Below are 23,859 nucleotides of genomic sequence, written 5' to 3'. Positions count from 1 at the left end.
CCTCTGGGAAACAACGCAGGTTGGGGGGCGGCAACGATCGCACTACGGTGCATTGTGGGATTGTAGTTCTATCTCTCCACACAGACTACAGTTTGCTGACCAATGTGTATGTTGCATAGAGTTAAAAATAAGGTATGTTGAATGATGATGATGACGACTGACTGAGCTTAGCTCCTCCTGCTATATACAATGCTATACACTAACACGTTTTGGAAGGATGTATCACGGTATATTGTTGATAACGTTGACTCATGACTTTTGTCTTTACTGGCAAAATTTACTGTTTGGCTTCAATAATGATAGTAATAAGAAAAATGAGGTATACATAATTAATTTGATCGTTATTCTAGCAAAACCAGATTTAGTTCCAAACCTTCTTTCATTGTATTCGAGATTGAAGCCAAGCAGTACTTTAAAACAATTTATGACCCAAAATTTTTGAAAGCTCTTTAATGTTTCCTGTTAGTAAATCCCCCTGGCTCTGGTGTTGTTGAATTGATGTATTAATAACTTCTGTGTTTGTTTGTTTGTTGTTTGTGTTGTATTGTATGTCATGATTGTTATAAATAAAGATTAGTGCAAAAAAAAAATGAGTCTGCTCTATCTACTATCTATGCTACGGTGCATTGTGGGATTGTAGTTCCATCCCCGCCCGCACGGCATACAGTCTGCTGTATGTTGATGATGAGCTGAGCAGCTCCGGGTCCTCTGCTCTGCTGCCTGCCTCAGCCTGGTGGAAAAGATGGCTGCTGCTCCTCCTCCGGCGGCGGCAACGGCCGCTTCTTCCCCCGGTCTGTGTCCGAGTTACGCCGTCGTTTGCTCCTTCCTGGAGCGCTACGGAGCCCTGCTGGACCTGCCGGAGCTCACCTTCCCCCAGTTGGAGCGGTACCTCCAGGACACCGCCTCAGGTGAGGCTACCAAAGCCCAGAGAAGAGAGAGAGAGAACCTACCGTTCTGGTTCACGTTAAGAAGGGGGGGGGGGTGTTATTGTACTTCGCCGTACTTTGTCGAAAATAGCAGACCTACAAGCTCACAGCGCGACGAGCGCTTCGATTCCTCGACGCGTCGTGAGCTTGTAGGTCGGCTATATTCCTCGCCTGCGCGACACCGCTAAAGTACAAATCCGTAGTAAGCTAGTAGTAGGAGCTGTCGTTAGCATGCTAGCCCTAGTAGCTACTGGTGTGTTATTGTGTGTGCGTGTTTTTTTTTTCTTCTTCTTCTTTCCGTTCTTGTTTATATTTATGGGTTTTGTAAACGTTTACCAGGCCATAATTCGAAGTGGCGCTCGTGCATAATTATTGTGTTGTGTTGTTTGTTTGTTATAATGACAGAACGGTGTTTGGTTTTCTCGCAGTTTGTTTGGAGCTTCTTTTTCTTTTTTTTTAATTGAGCTTAAAAAAATTCCCCCTTCTTCTCAGCAGCCTTTATCTGCTGTTGGACTGGTTGTTGCACACACAGACACACAACACACACAGACACACACATGTTGTGTATTAAACTGATACATTGTAGTCACTATGATGAAGTGGTTATCGGTTAAACATGCGTGCGTGATTAAGGGGCTTTTGTGTTTTTTAAGTGCCACATTGTGTACTTTATTTACAGTTACATTTCTGCATACAGTGGTGGTCCGCTGCCTGGGATGTGCGCACGCGCAGTGCACTGACTCCGCTATGCAGTGTTGCCAGGTGTTGAGGGATAAACAAGCAGCCAGGTCTAGGAAAACAAGCCCAAAAAGAACCGACTAGGCCACATGAGCACTAATAAATGTGCTGTGGGCCTGTGGCTATTTGAAAATAGCCGAGCAATCTACAAGCTTGTAGATCTGCTATTCAAAAAAAAGCTTGAAATTAAATGTGGAATATTTGGGAAGATATTTTAAATGTTCTAAACACATCTGTTATGGGGGCTCTCTGGCACAACAATTTCAGATGGGGGGTGCTAGGGAGGGATAAAATAATGCCATATTAATGTCATAACATGAAAATAATTGAGACCACTGGTTTAAAATAAGAATTAAAAACATTTTGAAGCAAGCCCAAAAAGCCCCCCAAAAAACCGCAACCACCAATATTTACAAGCAACTTTACAAAAGGCATAGTGCATTCTTGGGTTTTAATCCTTTTAGCAGACCTTGTATAGAACTGTACTTTCTGTGCTTTTTTTTGCAAACTGTTAAAAATATTCAATCATCAGAAAAAGAAGGCCAAAATCGCTTATAATAAGCGGACATGGCAACCACGCTCCTGTGTTCTTCCCACAGACTTCCTGAACGTGTGTTGTTGTGTAATTACGGTGGTGCAGACGATGCACGTTCAAATTAAAGGGCGGAATGAACGTGTCGTTCACCCTTCACGTGCCCCCCCCCCACCGATCGTTTTGTTGTTGCCATTGTTGTGTTTTTTTGTTGTGATCCAATGTGTTTTTCTTATTTTATTCGATAAAAAGGCTGCTTTCGGTGGCCATCTTGTAGAGAAAGGGGATGGAGGGGCAATGAGACTACAGTTTGTTTGCACTGATCCATACAAGTGCAGTGATTCTCAACTCTTTATTATTATTTCAAGGAGCACAGTTTTATATGATTTTTTTAATCTCTGGGAATCCAGTCTATTCTACACTGTAAATCCCCCAGTGTTAATTTAACACTGAGCGTGTGTACATTTTGATTCCATTTGTACACTGAGCTATACAGACCTGTAAGGGCCATTTGGTACCCACTTATCAATCTTTTATCTGGGGGGACCCCGGACCCCATGTTTGAAACCACTGATCTACTACACACAGTAGATCCTGTGTTAATTTAACTATGAGAGTGTATAATGTATTGTATACCCTCTCTCAGTCTTACAAATGGGTAAATTAATACTGATTTACTGACTGTGTAGATAAAGAACTTAGTGCTTCATCTCTTTATGAGACACCAACTTGAAAAATTATCAAATAGTACCAAAAAAATGAGACCCAGTATGTGGTATATGTCGTTTGTACTTTGTACACTGGCCTCGCAAGATACTTTTGGGTGACAGCATTATGTTATATTGAAATATTGATTATCCAATTTAATGTAATACATCTTCCTCAAAATATGTTGGGTTTAAATTGGGACCCTTCAGCTTTTCATTTTACTAAGCTTGTTTTGCAATTGATGACTTTGGCACTGCAGCATATATTATTTTGATAATGGAGTATTGGATCTAATGTTACTTTGTTGTCATCAGAATCTCTATTTCTGCAGACAAAGTTGGTTGTAATCTATTTTAACTCGCATCTCACCCAAATAGAATTGAAAGCTTTCTGAAATATTCACACAATAGCAGCAAAGTGGCTTGCAAATGTACCTTAGCTGTGAAATCAGTGAGCCAAAGGAATAGTTTACCCCATGTTGAGTGTTTATAATTGTACAAACTTATCTGTTAATGCTATAGCCATCAAGTAACATACCTTTATCCCACCCAACACTATTTACAACTGTGTAATATGTTCAATGATCCATTTGTTTTCTGTCCAATGGGATTACAATTGAACATGAACCCTAGCATCACAATTCTGGGCATTTCATAATAAGCGAACAGTCGAGAAAATGGCAGATCTGCAATTTAAAACGCGGTGCACTGCAACATGAATGTCTTTATATACCTGTAAAGTATATGGTGTATGCGTTTACTGAGTGTTTGTATATCTTCCTCAGTCCCAAAGCTCTTGGTGGACCTTCATGTGAAGTTGCTGAGGAAGATTGGCAAGTCAGTGTCCGCAGATAGATGGGAGAAACATATTATAAAGGTATGTTGTTTTTGCATAGTAATTACACATTAGTAAGACAAGTACTAAGTTTCTCTGAAAACAGGCTATAAAATGCCATTCATGGATTAAGTTTTGCAGAACAAAATGGTATTAAAAACAATATATTGTCATTAACATACTGGAGCCAAAGAATGTCATGTAGAGTAAAAAAAAGAAGAACAAAGGATGGGACCAAGTACAGACCCCAGGCAATGAAGTATGTAGGCTGTAGGGTTTAAGTGGATATGTGCTGATACCAAATATTCTTAACAGATATGCTCAGAATTCAACACTACTTGGGCATGGGAGCTGGAACAGAAAGGATACAAGGACATGGCGGTGGAGTGCAAGATAGGAATCCTTAAAGTAAGTCACACTCTTTTCTGAGCATATTATTTGCTGTTATGTGATAGCAGTCAGTGTGAACTGAAGGCCATGCTTCTAGATTAAAGTACATTAATTACACAATGTTTGCCCAAATGGACATATTACCTATATTGAAGCAAAATTAGCTTTAAATCCATCAAATTCACTGCAACATCAGAATAATACTGGCAGGATTGCTAATCACACTACTGAATCTAAAAACACCGGAGAAGGTTCTCCACGTCCCAGCCACAAAAGTGGTGCAGTGTGTCCTTTATTCACAGTATCAGTATTGTTGTATTAATGGTTTATTTTTTTCTTTTGTTTGTCTATATACAGTATCTATGTGAGTGTCAGTTCGATGACAATGTTAAGTTCAAGAACACGATCAATGAGGACGATCCAGATAAGAGCAGACAGCAGCCCATTGGCCGGGACAAAGATGGCCAGATGTACTGGTTTCAACTGGACCAAGACAACAATGTGCGGGTCTATGTGGAGGAACAGGATGACTTGTCTGGGTTGTCTTGGAAGTGTATTGTCAGGTAGGCCAGCAACATTTGGGATTGTTTTGGGTGTGCATTTATTTTGACTGGAAGATGGGCTGTGCTTAGGGCTGTCGATGCTACAAATTCTAAGTTGACGATTAATTGTCACAAAAATATTTGTGATTAATGATTTAATTGTGTTTTTGGCAATGAACATTGGAATATATGAATACAATAATTTTTTTTCTGTAAAAAAAATTGCACAGGGAAGATATGACAAATAACTGAAATATGCAAAGAAATTACTGACATATTTAAAAAAATATTAACTTAACTTTCAAAACTTTTTAAAATAGTGGTTCTAAGCTTGTAGATCAGCTATTTCTCAAATAATTGTGATTAGATGATTATGTAATAATTGTGACAGGCCTAGGTGTGCTGTCAACCTTAAATGCTGACTGTCTAAGTTAGTAACCAATCGATAAATGACAGGATTCTCTATATATCTGTGTGACCTTCCTTTGAGAGAACCTTTCATCAGATCAACACACTTGGTGGTTGTACTGCCAAAGATCCAAGGGATTGTTGTTGTCAAGTGTGAAGTCGATCAGACTAGATGAGCACGCTTACCTTGAACCTCTCATCCGATCAACTTCACACTTGGAGGGTGTATCGCTGTAGTGTTAAGTATGAATTCAATCGGATGAGCAGTTCACCATAACCAGCCTGCTCCAAATTACCCTGCATTCTGACTAGAGGCCATCATTATTATTACACTAGTAATAATTATAATTATTTTAAGAATAACTATTTATAGAGCACTTATAAAAACTAGGCTTCAAAAGTGAGGAAATAAAATCAGAAACGGAATTAAAAATATAAAGTGTAGGGAGAAGTAAAACCTTCAGAGAATCTAACAAAATGGCAAAAATTATGCAAAGTAATTTGGATAAAAGTACGTTTTAAGAAGTGAATGAAAAGAAAACTGAGATTTATTAAGCCTAAACTCCTCAAGCAAGTCGTTCCAGAGTCAAGGAACCCTAATGGCAAATGCCTGTCATCCTTTGTCTTCACCCTCAACTCAGGAAGTCAAATGGACTGGTATCATGGAATGAGCAATCACATTTCCACTATCTGTCCTTTTCTCCATGCAGAGACAGAAATGACTTGGCAGAGATTTTGGCACTGCTGAAGACTCAAATTGACCCTGCAATGTTTGCAAAGAAGGAGAAAGAAGAAGGATCCAGCCCTAAGTCTGAAGATGCTGAAAATATAAAGAATGGGGAAGAAGGTAACAATAACAAATGGAATGTGCTGTGTAATTATCGATTTCTATGTTTGTTATTTCATTATAATAGTTTACGGTAATGCATGTTCACTTTTTTCTGTTAGTTATATTGTATATTTACTAGGGCTGGGACTCGATTTAAAAAATTGATCTAATTAATTAGAGGCTTTGTAATTAATTAATCGCATTTTAATCGCATATCAATATTTGACCTGAGAACAGTGAAAAGCTTTTTTTTTTTTTAATGGATTTTGGCATACGTCTTTAACACATTGGGTGCCAGAGGTTTATTAAAATATTATACGTTGAGTGCCTGCATTTCTTCCATCCACTTGCGTTATACGTTTCGTGCTGTGAGAAGCCCCGACGCGGAAGTGCATGTAAACAAAGCGTGCGTGCGAGACGGCGGAGGGTCCCGACTAACGCCTGGAACAATAATATTTCCAACGCGACCCTCCATTGCAGCGTGATCGCCGATCGAAAACGTCTCGTTTCCACCACATTAAAAAGAAATGGAGATATTAAGCTTTTAGTCAAGGAGATAACATTGAAAACGCCGACCGGAAGGATTTTTGACATGGAGCCAGATCCAGCCTCTTCTTCTCAGAAACTCCTTGGGTGATGTCAAAGTTTCGTTTTAGCGCCCCACGTGGGCCACTCGTATAAAAATAGAATTGGGTCAAAAACGGTCCGGACCGTTTTCGGCACTTCTCGTTTGGACCCTCAAAAACGGTCCGGACCGTTTTTGGCATTCAATGTGTTAAGTACATGTACTCAAGAACTGTACTTAAGTACAATTTTGAGGTATTTGAACTTGACTCTCGAGTATTTCCAATTTCTAATACTTTTAGTTCTACTCCAGTAACTCCACTATATCTCAGAGGCAAATATTGTACTTTTTACTCCACTACAATTATTTGAAAACTTTAGTTACTTTGTAGATTTCGATTATTATTATAAAACATACCATGTAACCATGTGAAAATAGCAGATCTACAAGCGCAAGGCATTGTGAGCTTGTAGATCTGCTATTTTCCACCACTGGAGGCTGGTAGAGTGTGTTGTTGTTACTGATGTTTTATAGTAGTTTAATTAATTATTAATAGAAATTGCGCGCATGTGACCCGCACCACATCCCCCCGCCAGCGCACCGCCGCCCCTCCCCCTAAACGGGACAAGCGCGCGCGTGGGGGGGCATCAATTACAGATTCTGATTTGCCCAGCCAACATTATCAAGCAGGCATCATGTTTTCATGCACTGTGCTGGCTGCAGTTAACTTTGTTGTTGCGCACCAACGTCGGTTGGTGCGCTGGTATGATCGATGAGAAACGTTCCGCGGTGCAAAAATAGGTGCGATTAAAATGCGTACATTTTTTAAACGCGATAACTTTTCTGTAATTAATTGATCGAAATTAACGCGATAAAGTCCCGGCCCTAATATTTACTATGCGCTTAGCTTACCAAATATGACCTTTCATGGTAATTGTTATTACACATTAAATGCTTAAAGGAGAATTCCGGACAAATTAAGTGTTATCTTTCATGTCTCGTTACTCACCTAGCGACGTGAAAAGTGGCGTTCTTTTTTTCCATATATTCCCCTGTCGTCATTTTTTAAACCCCCTCCGTTGTCATAATGGGAGCGCGTGGGTAAGGGAAATTCGTCTATTATAACCGACGCAAAGTTGTTTTTTTCTCTACTAGTATTCATAGTAGAGTCTCATGATAGTCAAACATGAGAGTAGCTAGCCTGAGAGGCTAGCGCTACTGCCGAACGATTTAACACTGGATGCTTGTTTCTTTCCAGAACCTGGCAACTCGTGTTGCCAGAATCTGGAAACAAGCAACCAGTGTTAAATCGTTCGCCATTGACGGCAGCCTCGCAGATAGTTTCAACGCATGTTTGACTATCATGAGACTCTACTATGAATACTAGTAGAGAAAAAAACAACTTTGCGTCGGTTATAATAGACGAATTTCCCTTATCCACGCGCTCCCATTATGACAACGGAGGGGGTTTAAAAAATGACGACAGGGGAATATATGGAAAAAAAGAACGCCACTTTTCACGTCGCTAGGTGAGTAACGAGACATCAAAGATAACACTTAATTTGTCCGGAATTCTCCTTTAACTGATCCTTATTTTTTTCAGTTGTTGTTAAAAAGACAGAGACCGATGAAGAAGGTAAATCTTCCAAAGATGCTGCTTGCCCAGTCTCACCAAAAACGGAGAGCAATGAAAACCTGCCCCCGAAAGACGAAGTAAGATCAGACGCTGCTTGCCCAGTCTCACCAAAAACGGAGAGCAATGAAAACCTGCCCCCGAAAGACGAAGTAAGATCAGATTTGATTGAGGCTAAGTCACCAGTGAATGGCATCAAAGACGAAAAAGATGAATTGGATCCCGGCGTCCAATCAGAAAAGCCTCCTGTGGATAACAATGGCGTTTCGTTTGTCCAGACCATCAAAGAGGAGCCTATGGAGTTGTCAGAAAGTACGGCAAGTACTGCAAAAATTGAAGCCCTGCCAAACTCAGAAAAGTCTTGTGCATCACTGAAAACGGATCAAGCTGAGGATGCCAAGAAAAATGCTGCAGAGGAACTTCAACGGGCGATGAATGACCAGCAGGCCAAAATACCCTTGAAAAAAAGAGGGATGAAGCTTAGTGAGGGCTTTGACAAAAGTGGTGGGAGTCGCATTATTGTGCAAAATCCATCTGTCTCTCAAGTCAGGGAACCACCTAAGATTGAACAGAGGACCGAAGAAAAAAAGAATGAGCACAATGTTGCTGATTATATCAATGGAGATGACCAGCATGCAACAGAGAAAGGTGTCCCACGCACACATTTGTTTGGGTCAAATACAGATACCGAAAAACATAGGAACTCTGCTGATGACAAACGGCAACCAGCTAAAATCATCTCGGATGAAAGTAAAGCTGCTGAAACCAGTCAAAAGGAGATTCCTGCCACCAGCAATGAAGGGATTAAAAATCAGACCATACAGGGAGGTCGCAACACACAAAAGTCTATGGAGTCAGAAACATCTCATGAAGCAGAGAAAAAGGTTCTTGCAAAAAAGGTAGAAAGGGAAAACACAGTGGTTTCAGGTGGGAAAGAATCTTCTATAAAATCTGCAGAGTCTCCCTCGCATGTTGTAGCAGCAGAGCCACCAACACCGCCCAAGGATGCTATGAATGCACTTTTGGCATCCAATCATAAAGAGGCTGAAAAGAACAAATGTAAAACCACTGACACAACAGTGGCTTGTACAGCAGATGGGCCACCAGCCATAAAAGAAATTAACAAATCAAAGTCTGATTTCTCAGACAACATGGTTTCTAATCAAGAAATGGATTCATCAGTTGCATCGAAACAGCCAAAATTGAAGAGTTATGAAAAATCTGCAAATAAAGTTGCCCCTGCAGATATGGCCATATCGGAGAAGAATAAGCCCGGAAAACCAAACATAACTGAGATTACAGAAAAGGTTGCCGATCCTAAAGGTCAAAAATGGGAGACGGGTCCAAAGAACCCAGATAGTCCTGCACTTACAGTGATGTCAGGAGTAATTAAAAAGACAGACACACTGCCCTCCGACAGGGACAACACACATATGTCCAATGATCCCAAAGAGATGGTAGGACACCCTTCTGTCATTAAAAAGACCGAAGTAATAAAACGCAGTAATGATACAGGTAGCCTGGTCAGCCCCATAGACACAAAAGAATCATCAGTCATTAGAAAGGAAGATAAGCATTCAGAGAGACTGGAAAACACTCAACAAATGGAGGGGTCCTCCGTTATTAAAAAGGCAGAAAAAGCAGATGCACCCAAACAGGCAGAAAAAACACATGCCTGTAAACAGGCAGAAAAAGCAGATGCACCCAAGCAGGCAGAAAAAGAAGATGGACCCAAGCAGGCAGGAAAAACAGATGCACCCAAACAGGCAGAAAAAACAGAGTCACCCAAACAGGCAGAAAAAGCAGACACACCTAAACGGGCAGAAAAAACGGATGCACCCAAACAGGTAGAAAAAGCAGACGCTCCTAAACAGGCAGTAAAAACAGATGTACCCAAACGGGCAGAAAAAACGCATGCCTGTAAGCAGACAGAAAAAACGGATGCACCCAAACAGGCAGAAAAAATAGATGCTTCTAAACAGGCAGTAAAAACACATGCCCGTAAGCAGACAGACAAAACGGATGCACTCAAACAGGCAGAAAAAACAGATACACCTAAACAGGCAGAGAAAGCAGACACACTTAAACGGGCAGAAAAAACTAATGCATCCAAACAGGCAGAAAAATCAGATGCACCTAAACTTGCAGAAAAAACAGATGCACCCAAACAGGCAGAAAAAGCAGAAGCTCCTAAACAGGCAGAGAAAACAGATGCACCCAAACAGGCAGAAAAAGTAGACGCACCTAAACAGGCTGAAAAAACAGATGCACCCAAACGGGAAGAAAAAGCAGAAGCTCCTAAACGGGCAGAAAAAACACATGCACCTAAACAGGCAGAAAAAGCAGATGCATCTAAACAGGCAGAAAAAGACGATGCACCCAAACAGGCAGAAAAAGCAAACGCACCTAAACGGGCAGAAAAAAAGGAAGCACCCAAACAGGCAGAAAAAACAGACACTCCTAAGCGGGCAGAAAAAACAGATGCACCCAAACAGGCAGACAAAACTGATGCACCAAATCAGGCAGACAAAATTGATGCACCTAAACAGACCAGAAAAATGGATGCACCTAAAAGGACAGAAAAAAATGATGCACATAAACAGGCAGAGAAGAGTGACAGTCTCCAAGATGTTGCAATGTCTGAACCCAAGGAGGAAAAAACTGTGGCAGCTGAAACGGCCTCTGAGATGATCCGAACTGAAGAGAAGGAAAGGCTTTTACACAAAAAAGTACCCATTACTGTCCTCTCCCAAGACAAGGAGATTGCTACGGTGTCCATGGAGGTGGAAGTAAGGAAAGAGAATCAGTCTGAGCCTAAGTGTGACAAGGTCAAAGCAAAAACTACTACAGTTAAGAAGGTCGAGGAACCAGCTGAAGAGAAAGGCAAAACATCTTGTTCTGTAGAAACAAAACACATTTCCGTCAACAAGGAGCCAGAGACGTCATCTGCTTTACCCAAGGAAGATGGAGAAGACAAACACAATGAAAATGTCAAAGGCTCAGACAAAGAATCCCCTAAGAATAAAAGCAAAAACCATCCATGTAAAGACAAAGAAAGTGAAAGGGATTCCAAGACAAAGGATCATACCCATATGGATGATGAAAAGGAAACCCAAGAAAATAACGATGGCGAGACATCAAATGAAATAGAGAAACCAGAATCCTGTACAAAAGTAAGGAAAGAACCTGTTGATGATGATCTTAAAGATAAGGAGGGAGAAGACGAGAGTGAAGAAGAGTCTTCTGGAGCAGAAAAGAAGGAAAGGGTCACTCATGTTTCATCTAAAGTTCGGAAGGAAGGTGTCCGTCCTAAAAGCAAGGTCTCAACCAGCCGGACGAAAGCCGAACTGCTGAGGGAGGAGAGACAAGAGGACTCTGAGTCTGACACCAATGTGGGGAGATCTCTTAGACGGTCTGCAAGGATCTCTAGGCCAAGTATAAAGGCGGTGGAGATCCAGGACCGGAGGCTGGAGAAATTACAGGCGACGCCACCAACTGAGAAGCATGACGAGGATGTGGGTGACAAAGACAGCGAAGAAGAGGATAAGGATGATGGCGTGAAAGCTGTGCAGAAGAAACCGAGGGAAAGAAATGTCGACCAGGAGTCTCAGTCTAGATCTAAGGTAAGCTCCTTTCCAACCTCTTAACCACTTAAATCCCATGCACTTAGTTGACTGGGGTTCCCCCAGGGCTCTATACTTGTCTGCTCCTTTTTTTCCCTCTACACCAAATCTCTTTGCTTTACGTCCCTAAATATTTGGGCATGTTATGTCCAAGTCAATCTCAGTAGGCTATTGTTCAGTAGGAAATTACTCCTGTAAGCATGCCAACTGTCATCATCAGTGCCCAGAGAATATCGGTTAACACAATCCCTTTTTCTTCAGGGGAGAAAGCGGAAGAAGGTACGGTGGACCAGGGCGCGACGCAAAAAGAAAGGCTCTGGGGATGACGATGACGACGACAGTGGTGACTTTTCCAGCGAAGATTGGGAGACGGAAGAAGAGGACGACAGCGACGAAAGCTTCAAGGTTGAGAAAAGCAGGAGGAGAAGAAACCAGAACAGAGAACGGCGCAGCGACGCCTCTGAAACATCTTCTGATGATGACCTACCTCCAAACGATGACCCCTGCAAACATTGTGGACTCCCCAATCACCCCGAGCTGGTGGGTCTCAGTCCACATTCTCCTCTTGTAATCATATTAAGCTAGGTGCAATAGATGTAAGCGGTAGGACTGCATTTTTTTTTATTACTCTTTTGATTAATCGCATAATCCTGAAGCACATTTAATTATTTTATTTTTTTAAATATATCAACGAATCCATATGAAAAAAAATCGAATTGACTTAAAAAATATATATAAAATAAATAGCCTTATTAATCACTTAAGCCCTATTTCATTTGTCGTACAACGGTGTCGCACAAAATAGTAGTGAAAATTGTTTATCTAAAAGCTCACAAAGCGTTTGCATTTTTTTAAATAAATTGAGGGGAAAAACACTTTCTTTACTATTATATTAAAATCCGTTATTTCTGTTAATCGATTAGTTCGATTAACTTTTGTGCCCTTAATAAGATGTGTTATGAATATCTGCTGGCTGTGAATAGGTTTCATAAATCAGTTGTGTATGGTGATTTCACAAAGTATTTGGGGAGAGTTGTGGGGGGATTTTCAGTTTACCATGTCTTCATTAACCCATTAAAACCTGAGGCCGATTCTACAAATGTCTTCTAAATCCTAACAGTTTTCTGAAAAACCTATGATGTTATATATCGTTGCCGTCGGGCAGAAACCTCTTTTATATCCTAACTTTTTGTATTTTTTCGTAAATTAAATACCCTACTTGATCATACTGCAGCGTCACACAAAAGCATCAAAAGTAGAAGATCAGCAAGCTCAAAAAGCGGCACGAAGCGACGCGTTTTTAGCTTGTAGATCGCTACCTGAAAAGTTAGTTTTGGACATGAGATTTGCACCCGACAGACTCATATTAGAAAGGCGTCCGATATTCCTTTCTAATCTATGTGTGGGTGGGTGGGTAGTCACTTGTTCATCCCCTGGGTCGTGGAAGTAATTTCTCTATGGAGAATAACATTGGGTCATCTTAAAATCGTCTCATAAGAATTGTGGTCCAAAAATAAATAAACTGTCCCGGTGATATTGTCAGGGAGGTGGCTCTGCATCGTTCATGATAGTCAGTCACTCATATTTGATACAGTCTATTTCTGGTGAAAATGTAACTAATTCGGCGGCGGTAACATTAGCGTTTTCTCGCCGTCAGTTGATGCTTCATATCCATATGAGTCAAACCGCCGGGATCATTTGTTTATTTTTGGAAGTTCTTATTCAACGCGATATTAAAAAAGTCTATGGGAATTCTGAATGGGGAAATAAACCGCGACCCAGGTAGGATGAGTAGATTACGTCAGACTCCGGTGCTCTATATAGCTAAAATCTAAAATGACAGATGCTCTCCCGGTTTTAATGGGTCAAATGCCACCAACTCTCTTGTTTCCTTCCCAGATCCTCCTCTGTGATTCATGTGACAGCGGTTACCACACAGCCTGCTTGAGACCTCCTCTCATGATCATTCCTGATGGGGAATGGTTCTGTCAGCTGTGTCAACACGTATGTAACGTTCTTTAAAATCTGAAATCTATTGAGGAGATTGAAAACAAAACAAAAAAACGTATTTTTTTTGACGTGCTTAAAAGTTTATATTTTTCTCAAGATAGTCACTTTTATTATAGACACTTATTAGACACTTAAATTATTGACACATTCTTTGCTATTTAGAATAATACAAACATAGAAAAAGTCATTCCTTTTAATAATAATTACTAAAACATTATCATTTGACTTATTATTGTGTTATTTTTTTAGGAATCGCTAGTGTGGGGGGTTCCTTTATAATGTTTCACAAATTACATACTAGGACTTGGTCATACAAACATTTTCAGTTGTGAGATTACATTTTTGCTTTAATCCATGCATCTGAAAACAATCGTTTGAACAGTATGCAATGTTGTTAACGCTTCTTCCCCATGGGACCTCTTTCCCTTGTAGAAGCAGCTCTGTGACAAACTAGAAGAGCAGCTCCAGAACCTCGACGCTGCGCTGAAAAAGAAGGAACGCGCAGACAGAAGGTGAGCTGTTTATGAAAGAACTTGCAGGATCAATGGAAATTATACAACAGGTAGTCTATGACTAAGCAATCTGATTGTTTGAGATAGGATCTCCAGCTGTGCTCAAATGAGCATGACGGCACACCTAGTAGCCATTCTCAAGTGTCCTTTTAACATCACTGTACCACTGTACTTTTTGCAAACTGTTAATCAAGTATTCAATCAATCAAAACAATTGGAAATGGCCTAATCACAGTATAAATATTACTCCGCCGCTGTTCAGCCTGGTTGAACAGTAAAATCCTCGGTGGATTTGACTGTGTCCAAGAAGCTCCTCCCACTCTGACATTGTCATCAGCTGTGCTGGTCAGACGGTGTGTCAGTGACGGCTAGTTTTGCGTGGGAAGTTCACAGATGTAGCTAAATCTGTCATTTAGCATTTTTTTATGCTCTAACAGGAAAGTTTTGTTTCTCTATGTGTGGTATTGATTCAGTTTAGGAAAGGTTGGCTGGCACACAGCCAACTCTATGGGTCTGGAGTGGACTGGCTTAGTAAATGGGGACTAGTTCTCTGACAGACCTCATGTATTTCCAGTTTCCAGGATAACAGAGATAACACTTGCAAAAAGGTTATTTTGAGAGCGAATTCCCCCACAATATGAATACATTTTAATGTTTTATTTTGATGGCAGCTGTTGTATAGTCGCAATATTACACAAGAGGGTGGCACTCCAACGATGCTTGTGGAACTCTGTGCTGGCTCGTTCCTGACTGCTTCACTGTTGTGCCAGTAATGATGGTAAAGCACACCCTCATGTATAATATTGCTTAATTACACAACTGCAGTGTGGTCTAGCCAACACCAGCTCGGGACTCCTGAATCGCTGCCCTCCACACTCTGCTATCTAACATCAGAGTCTTGAGCTCTACTGTGTTGTTAGCTAAGCTTTCGCGCCGCAGTGCATCTACATAGGTGGTGCGCTTCCTGGCTTTGTCCTGGCTCCCATAGTGTCAGTTTGCTTGTCTCTAGTTACGGGTGCCTGACTCAGTGCCCTGCCAGCCTCATCCTTCTCTCTGTGTTTCTCGTCTTATTTAGTTTTTTACCACTTTCAATTGGGCTTACCTATTTTGTGCATGTCATTACTAGTGGTCCATCGATTACATATTTCTGTAGTTGGAAGCAGGACGTTAGCACTTTCCTGCTTCTCCGACAAACGTCAATGAGATTTTTGCATTATTGCTAAAATTAAGATCTGTGGCAAATACAAGTTCATGATACTTAAATGTTTTGTTCCACAAAACAATCTTCACAAATGAATACCCGTTGTGGGATTTGTTTTTAAATGTAATCACCAGAAGTAAAAAGCTAACGTTACGCTATGAACAAACTACACCACGGTCGAAAATTGTGAATTTTGTTATTTTTTTTAAAATTCCGATCTACAAGCTCAAAACGCATTCTGAGCTTGTAGATCGTCTACTTTCGCTGCGTAACACCATTGTATGATGAAGTATAAAATAGGGCTCAAGTGGTTCAATCAAATGAAGTTTCATGGTCAATTCTTCTCTCCTCCAGGAAAGAGCGTCTAGTCTATGTTGGAATCAGTGTTGAAAACATCATTACGCCTTCTGTAAGTATGCTGTGGTTCTCGATATTCATGAAGTAATGGCAGCAACACATTATCATGGGCTCAGGCGCTGATTTACTCTCCCATGTCTTACCACCAGGTGGAGGTAGAGGATGAAAAAGAGAAAGTAATCGTAAAGAAGAAAGAGATCAAGCGAAAAACCTGGGGTCGAAGATCTACCAGGGTGAAAAAGAACATCAGCTACAGGTACATCCACAGAGAGAACAGCCATGGTGATGCAAGCCATGGTGACACAACCTGCCTTTAAAATCAACATGGAATTTAACCTTTTTATTGTATCTTACTTTTGCCCCCCAGATTTGATGAATTTGATGAGGCTATAGAAGAGGCTATTGAAGAGGACATCAAAGAAGCAGAGGGTGGAGGTATATACCGTATTTTCCTGTAATACTGGCCTTCAATTAAAAGGAGATTAGTCTAATAATGGCTGGGGGTGTTCTCGACACAAACAATTAAAGGCTGGGGGAAAACACAGGTGGTTTGTATGAACATACAAACCACAAGGGGGCTATGTTTACAAAAACTCCGACATCTACACTTCATGCAGTACATTTTTTGTACCAAATTAACCGAATTAAAGTAACAAACCCCACCAAAAAAGTAACAAACCCGGGAAAAAAACGTGCGCATGCATGCATCCCTGGTTGCGCCCCCAGTAGCGCGCACATAAATCGGCACCCCTGATGTTTACTATGGTACCCTGATAACATGTGGAATAACACCTTTTCATTTTTGTGTTTTTGTTTATTAATGTTAAATGCATGCGTAACAGCTTTGTCATCTACATGTGATCATTGTTCTAATAGTAATAGGGATTACGCATGGCAATTTATCCTTTTGCAGCTGAATTTTATTGGCTATGGCTAATAATGCGATGTTATAGGTGGGTGTGTTTATTGTACTGGGCACAAAATCTGGATTAATTCATTCTGATGAAATGTGGTGGAAAGTGAGCTCCACTTTCTAACCACCTGCCCGCTCTGTTTAAACATTTACTGTATTCCCTTTAATTTGACACTGCTTAGTTTTTGGTTGTTTTTATTTGACACTTGTTTTGGCAACAATCGTATGTTTTCTCATGCCAATAAAACTTTGTATACAGGGTTTAAGTGTTTAAGTTTGACCAAATCTCAAAGCACATGTCGCCAACAAAGTACCATCACTGTTACAGGAGCTGGTCGGGGGAAAGACATGGCCAACATCACAGGCCACAACAGGGGAAAGGACATAAACGTCATCCTGAATGCGGAGGAGGGGACGGAAAATGGCGGGCCGCCAAAACCCGCCGCTGGCCCGCGCAGGAAAAAGCGCCGGCGACTCAACGACCTAGACAGTGACAGCACTGTGGATGACGACGAAAGCGAGGACGAGTTCCGCCTCACTGAGAGGTAGGACTATATTGTCATACAATAATGGTTGTATAACTATTTTAATTGTCCCTTTTGGCATTGGACATTAGAACAAATGAGAATGAAAATTACATTTCTGTTTACCTTTTTAGGTTTGTGAACAAACGATTGCACAGAGCAGATATGACAAATAACTAATAATAGCTGAAATAGGCGATCTATAAGCTCACGAGTCACATTGCGAGCTTGTAGATCTGCTGTTTTTGGGAAATGTTTGCTAATGAGCAAAGAACTGGGAGACCCATGTTACAAAACAAACACTATAGCAATGATTACTATTGGAATATAGAGCTTCAACTTTTTAACAAAAAGCCCCCCCCCCCCCCCAAAAAGAAAATTATGCCATTCTGAAGGCGTAACGTGATAAAGCATTCATTTGTTAATGTTTGCATGCAGCTCTGACGAGGACGAATTTGTGGCGTCGGACAATGCTGAGAGCGCGTCAGATGGCTCTAATGATAGTGGAAGTGCCGGTGGTGGACGTCGCAGATCGTCACGTGCCAAGAGACAACCCAAACGCCGGAAAAGTGCTCGACGACGACGCAAAGGCTACTCGGACGACGAAGAGGAAGAGACAGATGAAGATGACGAAGAAGAATTTGGTACACAGACACTTAATATTTCCTTTCATGTTTTCCCTATTAATCCTTCACTGTGATTTGTATGAGCCCATGTCCATGTGTTTTGGTAATATAGATATCAGAGCGTTGTCAGTATTGATGATGTGCCAGTGTTTATTCAGTGTGCTGTCGATTTCCTTACCCAGTGGAGAGAGTACTGTAGGTCAGGAAGCACTTAGGTGACGGTCGCCTCTGATGCATAACCTTGCCTGTGTGTTTTTTGAGTCATGTGTATTTAGGCAGCAAATGGATATGCCCTTTGGGATCAATAAAGTTGTCTGAATTTGAATCTCCTCTTTGTTGCTCACTCAGACCCTGCCACCCAGTGACGCGTTGGATGACAATCACTTCAGCTAATTGTATAACCCCATTACTTTGTTGCATGTCTGTGTAGTTACAGAAGGCTCAAGTGAGTTCAGCGATAGTGACCTGGACATGAGTCGGCGGCGGTCTCGCCGGAGTCTGAAGAAGGAGGTCAACTACTGCGAGACTTCAGAGTCCGAGGGCTCCAACCGTAACAAGTATAAACCAAGACGACGCCCAGGCAGCTCAGAGAGTGAAGGTCAGTTCAGTCCTTTCTCTACACTTTAACGGACGGTTAGGGATGAGTATCGACAAACGTATCCAAATTGCCTAATTCATTGGAATGGTTAATCATCTGAACTCGTCTATTTGGTCGATTACTGAGAGTGTTTGTGTGTGAATCAGTCTATGGAAAATCTTAACTAGTATTAAATGAAACTGACAACGCACAAACACAAATCACAACGTTTAACAGAGCCCAAAATCAATGATTTCCTGCGATAACAAAAAAGACATAAACACACTCATAATGAGTGTACACCACAATAAATAAATAAAATGACAAATACTACTGCGTGACAGCAGGTGGACAGAGCAACACTATCTGTCTGTACAACTCGCCCCATCTCTCTCCACAGTCTGCCATGTCAACTAGAGTATCAGAAAGCCTTACTGATTCCATAGAGCTAAAGGTAACTCATCTGGACCATGTTTTTAGCTAACCAACAACCCAGAATAGTAAGCTCACACATTCCGAAATGTCTTTCGTAATTTGGTTTGTTAAATCTGATCCATAACCTTTCCAGAACGGGCACTGCACTAGTTTCAATAAACTCACACAGGTTCAAGTCTAAATGACAAAGTGTTAGTGCATTATCCCCTGCCTACCTGCTTGCCTGTTTTCCCCATTCCCTGCCAATGCTAACTGCATATCACAATTTTGCGACTATTGATTATTTTCTTTGTTCTTTTTTTTATAATACAAAAATGAAACAAAATAAATAAATCAGCGTGAAAGCATTCTAATAGATTTTTTCGGGGTCTGATTAACCACTTAAGCACTATTTTATACTTTGTCGTACAACGGCATCGTGCAAAATTAGCGATCTACAAGCTCACAGTGCGTCGCGAGCTTATAGATCTGTTTTTTTTTATATTTTGAAAATCTTATTTGATCAAAATAGATTTTAAAAAATGTTATCGATTAGTTCGATTAACTGTTGCATCCCGTACAATTTAGTTTTCTTATTTTTTCCTCAGCGAGTTCCTCTAAAGACTCCGAGGACGAGCCGAGGGAGCCAAGGACGAAGAGGAGGAGAGTGGACTCGTCAGAGGAGGAGACCCGGCAGCGCCGCATGCGCGCCTCCCTAAAGCGCCGGAGAGCCTCGGAGGAGGAGGATGACAGCTCCTCCTCGGACGAATCCGAGGAGGAGGACCGACCCGTCCGTAAACGCGTGAACCGCATCGATTCGGACGATGACGACGACGAAGAGGAGGAAGAGGAGAAAGGGAAGAAAGGCGTCGTTGAAAAAGACGAGGAGGAGGGCGCCGTGCTGGGAAAAGGTACAAGCCCATTGGACTATAACCTGGGGGAGCTTCCCCCCACCAACGGACAGAGCCCCATAAAGAGCCTGGAGGGCTTCATTAACCGGCCAGGGGCGGGCGCTTCGGGTCTCATTACCAACCTCGAGCCCAAAAACGCCAGTGCCACCACACCAGCTGCTGCCATAGCACCCAATGGCCTCGTCTCCCAGGAGATGGCGCCACAGGACGATGATGAGGATGACCTGTTAGGGGTCACAGACCTAGTGGCATTCGTCTGCAGTAATGAACAGTTGTAAAGAAAACATGGTGTACGTTTCCTTTTTTTTTTGTGGTATTGTATTTTTGTATTGTTTAACTTTATTATTACCTGCCAACCACCGACGATGTTCATCGCCAGCACTCCTGTCCTTTATAATTGTCATCGGGAGCTCCTCGGCCCTCATCGGCCCAACTCACTAAAGTATGACCCGGATCCCTGTGAAGGTTACCCAGTCTATCCTCTCCTGCTCTTCCTCTGGGGTTGTACAAATCAAATGTTTTTGACTGTCCAGTTCGATTGGAGAACGCTCTTCACTATCGCTGCAATATCTCAATGGTAGATCGTAACAGTGAACTAATCCCTGAATCATTAAGCATAGCTGCCAAACCACTCATGATTTTCCTACTCTCCTAGACATTCACAGTCACATTCATGTTCCTAGTCCCGTTATTATTATTTTTATGCTCAAGAAAATTGTCCCAAACCCATTTCTGAATCCTGCCACAAGGCTGTGATGTCATGTCTGCTTTGCTGGAAAACTGGTGTTGACATGTACAACTTTCTAGGATATCATTTTGTTTTATCTTAACACAAAATCACATTGTTTTCAATTTGTTTAGTTTTTATTAACGACAAATATGGCAGGGGTTAAAGTTAAATGCATTCCGTGATTGACCTGAAGTTCTGTGGATCAATTGTTGAAATTGAATCTGTTCTCAGTCCTTACATTACAAGGATTTTAATATCTAAGTTACGATAGCTATGAAGACACTATTTATTAATTTTCTGATTTGGTTCAATCCTGTCACATCCGACTCCAAATGGTTGAAAATCTTTGGCTAATGCACTAACTAAAGTAGTTGGTGAGATGTGGAAGTTTGCCCCATCAATTTTACATGTGCCGGTGCCAGTTGGGGGAGGAAGATCAAATTTCAGATTTGTAACTTTTGTCATAGGCCTTTTAGTGGTTTCTACCCCAAGTGTTCGATTGTTGTGCTGTCTTGCATATACATATTCAATTCCTCCAAGCATAGGAAGGTTTGAATGTATATATGTGACCCAAGTAGAATAGAGTAATCCTTATTCTCACTTGTTCTATTTGAGCATGCACCCCTATTTTAGACATGTTAGTTTAGCTTTTGTATATTATTGTATACACATATATAATAATTATTTTAAATTTGTGTACTGCCATAAATATCAGTGGTGATATCCCCATTTTAAGATGCTAATGCTAACCTGTAATGGGATTAGCAAGACAAAATAAATCAAATTACAGTACGTATGGTTATTCTGCATTGGTAAACCCTCTGAACTTTATGTCCCTCCCAATTTTTAGATTAGACGTGTGTATTATAATGATTATTTTGTTTGTGATTTCCTTTTCTTTTTTGTAATGTATTTTTTTTATACTCAACCCTCTTTGTTGTCTGTTGCTCACTTTAAAGTGGCTTAATTCTTGTGTACATTGTATGCTGTTGTAGGTTAAAAACCTTTTTTATTCCAAACCGTTTTATTCACTAAACAACATGAATACCCGCACAACAACTCCCCTTTTTGTTTTTGTTCATCTCTACAGGGTGATTTATACTTAGTTGTGTGCCGAAAATCGCCGCTCTACAAGCTCTTAACACGTTGCGAGCTTGTAGATCGTCTGTTTCCGGTGCAAACCCTAGTATAACCATCCCTCTGCTATAAGTATGACATACTGATCATAGAGGATACTACACCAAATGTAATTCACATCGCATCTTGCTGCGTACATCCACAATCTTTACAAAGCCTTTGTGTTCACATAGTGTTTTATAATTTGAGGTCGCTTCAAGTCAGGTACAATCACTGACTTAAGACCTCAAATCATACATGATTATACATTAATAAATGAGACCGTGGAATAATTTTGTTTTTTGGAACCATATAGCAAGATTCAAGCTGCGTTAGTGATGTGGACAAAAAGCGGCGCAATTACTCTACACAGACTTATAACCAGTCTGTATATTTGTAGTTTTTGCTGTAATATATTTATAGACATTTTTTGTAATCATGGGGAAATATATTTGGCAATTCTTTGGGATTGCATGAGTTTCTAATAGTTTTCTTTTGTAGGGATATAATAACAGTTTTTTTTTTTGTAGTCTAATCTGAGAACAGGCATGTTTGATCGGTATTATCTCACTGTTAAATTACCGGGGAAAGATTTGTCATGGTAAACACAACAGATTATGCGCAGTGAAACTCATATAAGTCATATATAACATGCCAGGGAGGGATGTGAAGTCATCATGGGATGTGCAGGAAACGGTTGTCTGTAGAGAATTGGAGTGGGGGTGCTGAAGCCTACGGCATTTGTAAAATATGTTTGGTCTTGGCATGGTCTTCACAAAGGACAAACCACTGTCATTTGCCGTGGCCAAATTATTTCCGAAGCAAAATGACATCCTTGTGCTGACGGTGCACACAAAGTGATATAGACTGCACTACACAACATTTACCGTTTTTTAACCACATGAATCTTGGTGTCGCTATTCTGGCCATCTTATAATAGGCGAACATTCGGTGAGAACAGGCGAACTTTGGCTGGTAATAGTAGAGCTATAAGCTGCTATTTCTTATAGATGTGCTATTTCCAGCAGTTCTATAAGCTACAAAGCGACACATTGTGATCTTGTTGATGGGCTATTTTAGGTGAAGAGCTTTGTTTAGAGGGAAGAAAGGAGACAACCAAGTATTAGACCCCTGGGGGACCCCAGTCAACAAAGTATATAGGGTTTAGGTGACATGGGACAGAATACAGCATATCCAATCATGGAACTACAGAGAATTCCACTAGGACCCCCCCACCCGAATTGTGCACATTCAGTATCTAACTATTTTCTATATTCTCAAAGTATTAATTTTTAGATCTTGGTTATGAAATAACCAGTAGCGAGACCTGCATAGGGAAGGATAGATATTTGAGCGAGGCAGTGGTTATATAAATGAAGAACAGCAGGTTAGGGGCGGGATGGGAGGGGAGTTGGTGCCAATGACTGAAATGTTAGTCGCCCATTACCTCATATTACGAATCTGGGAGAAAAGACAGCTTGTCTGGTGTGAATAGAACCTTGTAGATTGGTCTTCTGTGTTTTGTCTGGTCCTTATGTTTTTGTTAACTTTACTGTTATTTCTTATGAATCTGATCTTGTACATTTGTCATAATAAAATGGGGTTAAACCTGATTCTGACCTGGACTTTTTTCTTTCTTCTTTTTTAATACATTGTTTTAGGAAGACATCATATTTGCCCTTGAAATGGACATCCTGCATGATGCGGCGTCTGGCATTTTGTTTTTAAATATTTTCTTTGGTCATGGGTGGTATGGCCGACTTTGAAGGATTCTTTCAACCTGGCATCCATATTTTGTAAAAAAAAAAAAACAGTTGAACTGAATCTGTTTAGCCAAAATACCTCGGGGCTTAAGCAGTTAAATTAAGTGTTGAAAGTCAGACTGGTGAATCGTGGGCATCCAAGCAACCCTTTTGGAGTCCCACACTGTAGCTCCTTTAAGTGGAATTTGTATAAGACTTCCAACCGAGTGACGTGACTTGACGTGATTCTGTTTGGATGCCTTATTAATAAGGGAGCTACAGTGTTCGGACCTCCTGTGTGCCTTTGATACTGGTGACCTTGACACATACTGTATGCATCCACTTCCATTCTACTCCACCCACCATTGAAAATAATTCTCAAATACAGCACTGATATTTGATCAACACAAACCAGTAGAGAGAGTTGAACATAATTACTGTTGCTAATATTACATGTGAATGGGCTTTCAGGTAGGAACAGCTTGGTATGTAAGATGG

General features: G+C 40.9%; 1 protein-coding gene across 1 annotated transcript; it reads left to right on the top strand.

Moving 5' to 3' along the window:
* Positions 1–684: 684 nt before the first annotated feature.
* rsf1b.1 (remodeling and spacing factor 1b, tandem duplicate 1) lies at positions 685–23,232 on the top strand. Its single transcript, XM_080435614.1, has 16 exons — positions 685–908; positions 3,689–3,780; positions 4,054–4,146; positions 4,486–4,691; positions 5,789–5,925; positions 8,076–11,728; positions 11,990–12,268; positions 13,628–13,732; positions 14,171–14,250; positions 15,806–15,860; positions 15,958–16,064; positions 16,176–16,243; positions 17,050–17,266; positions 17,684–17,889; positions 18,302–18,469; positions 19,471–23,232. Exons 1-16 carry the CDS (start codon positions 743–745, stop codon positions 20,049–20,051), a joined length of 6,213 nt encoding a protein of 2,070 aa, XP_080291740.1. The 5' UTR covers positions 685–742; the 3' UTR covers positions 20,052–23,232.
* The last annotated feature ends 627 nt before the right edge of the window (positions 23,233–23,859 follow it).

Source organism: Gymnoscopelus braueri, assembly GCF_963280865.1.
Source record: "Gymnoscopelus braueri genome assembly, chromosome: 8".
NCBI lineage: Eukaryota > Metazoa > Chordata > Actinopteri > Myctophiformes > Myctophidae > Gymnoscopelus > Gymnoscopelus braueri.
This window is presented reverse-complemented; position numbering and strand designations above follow the sequence as displayed.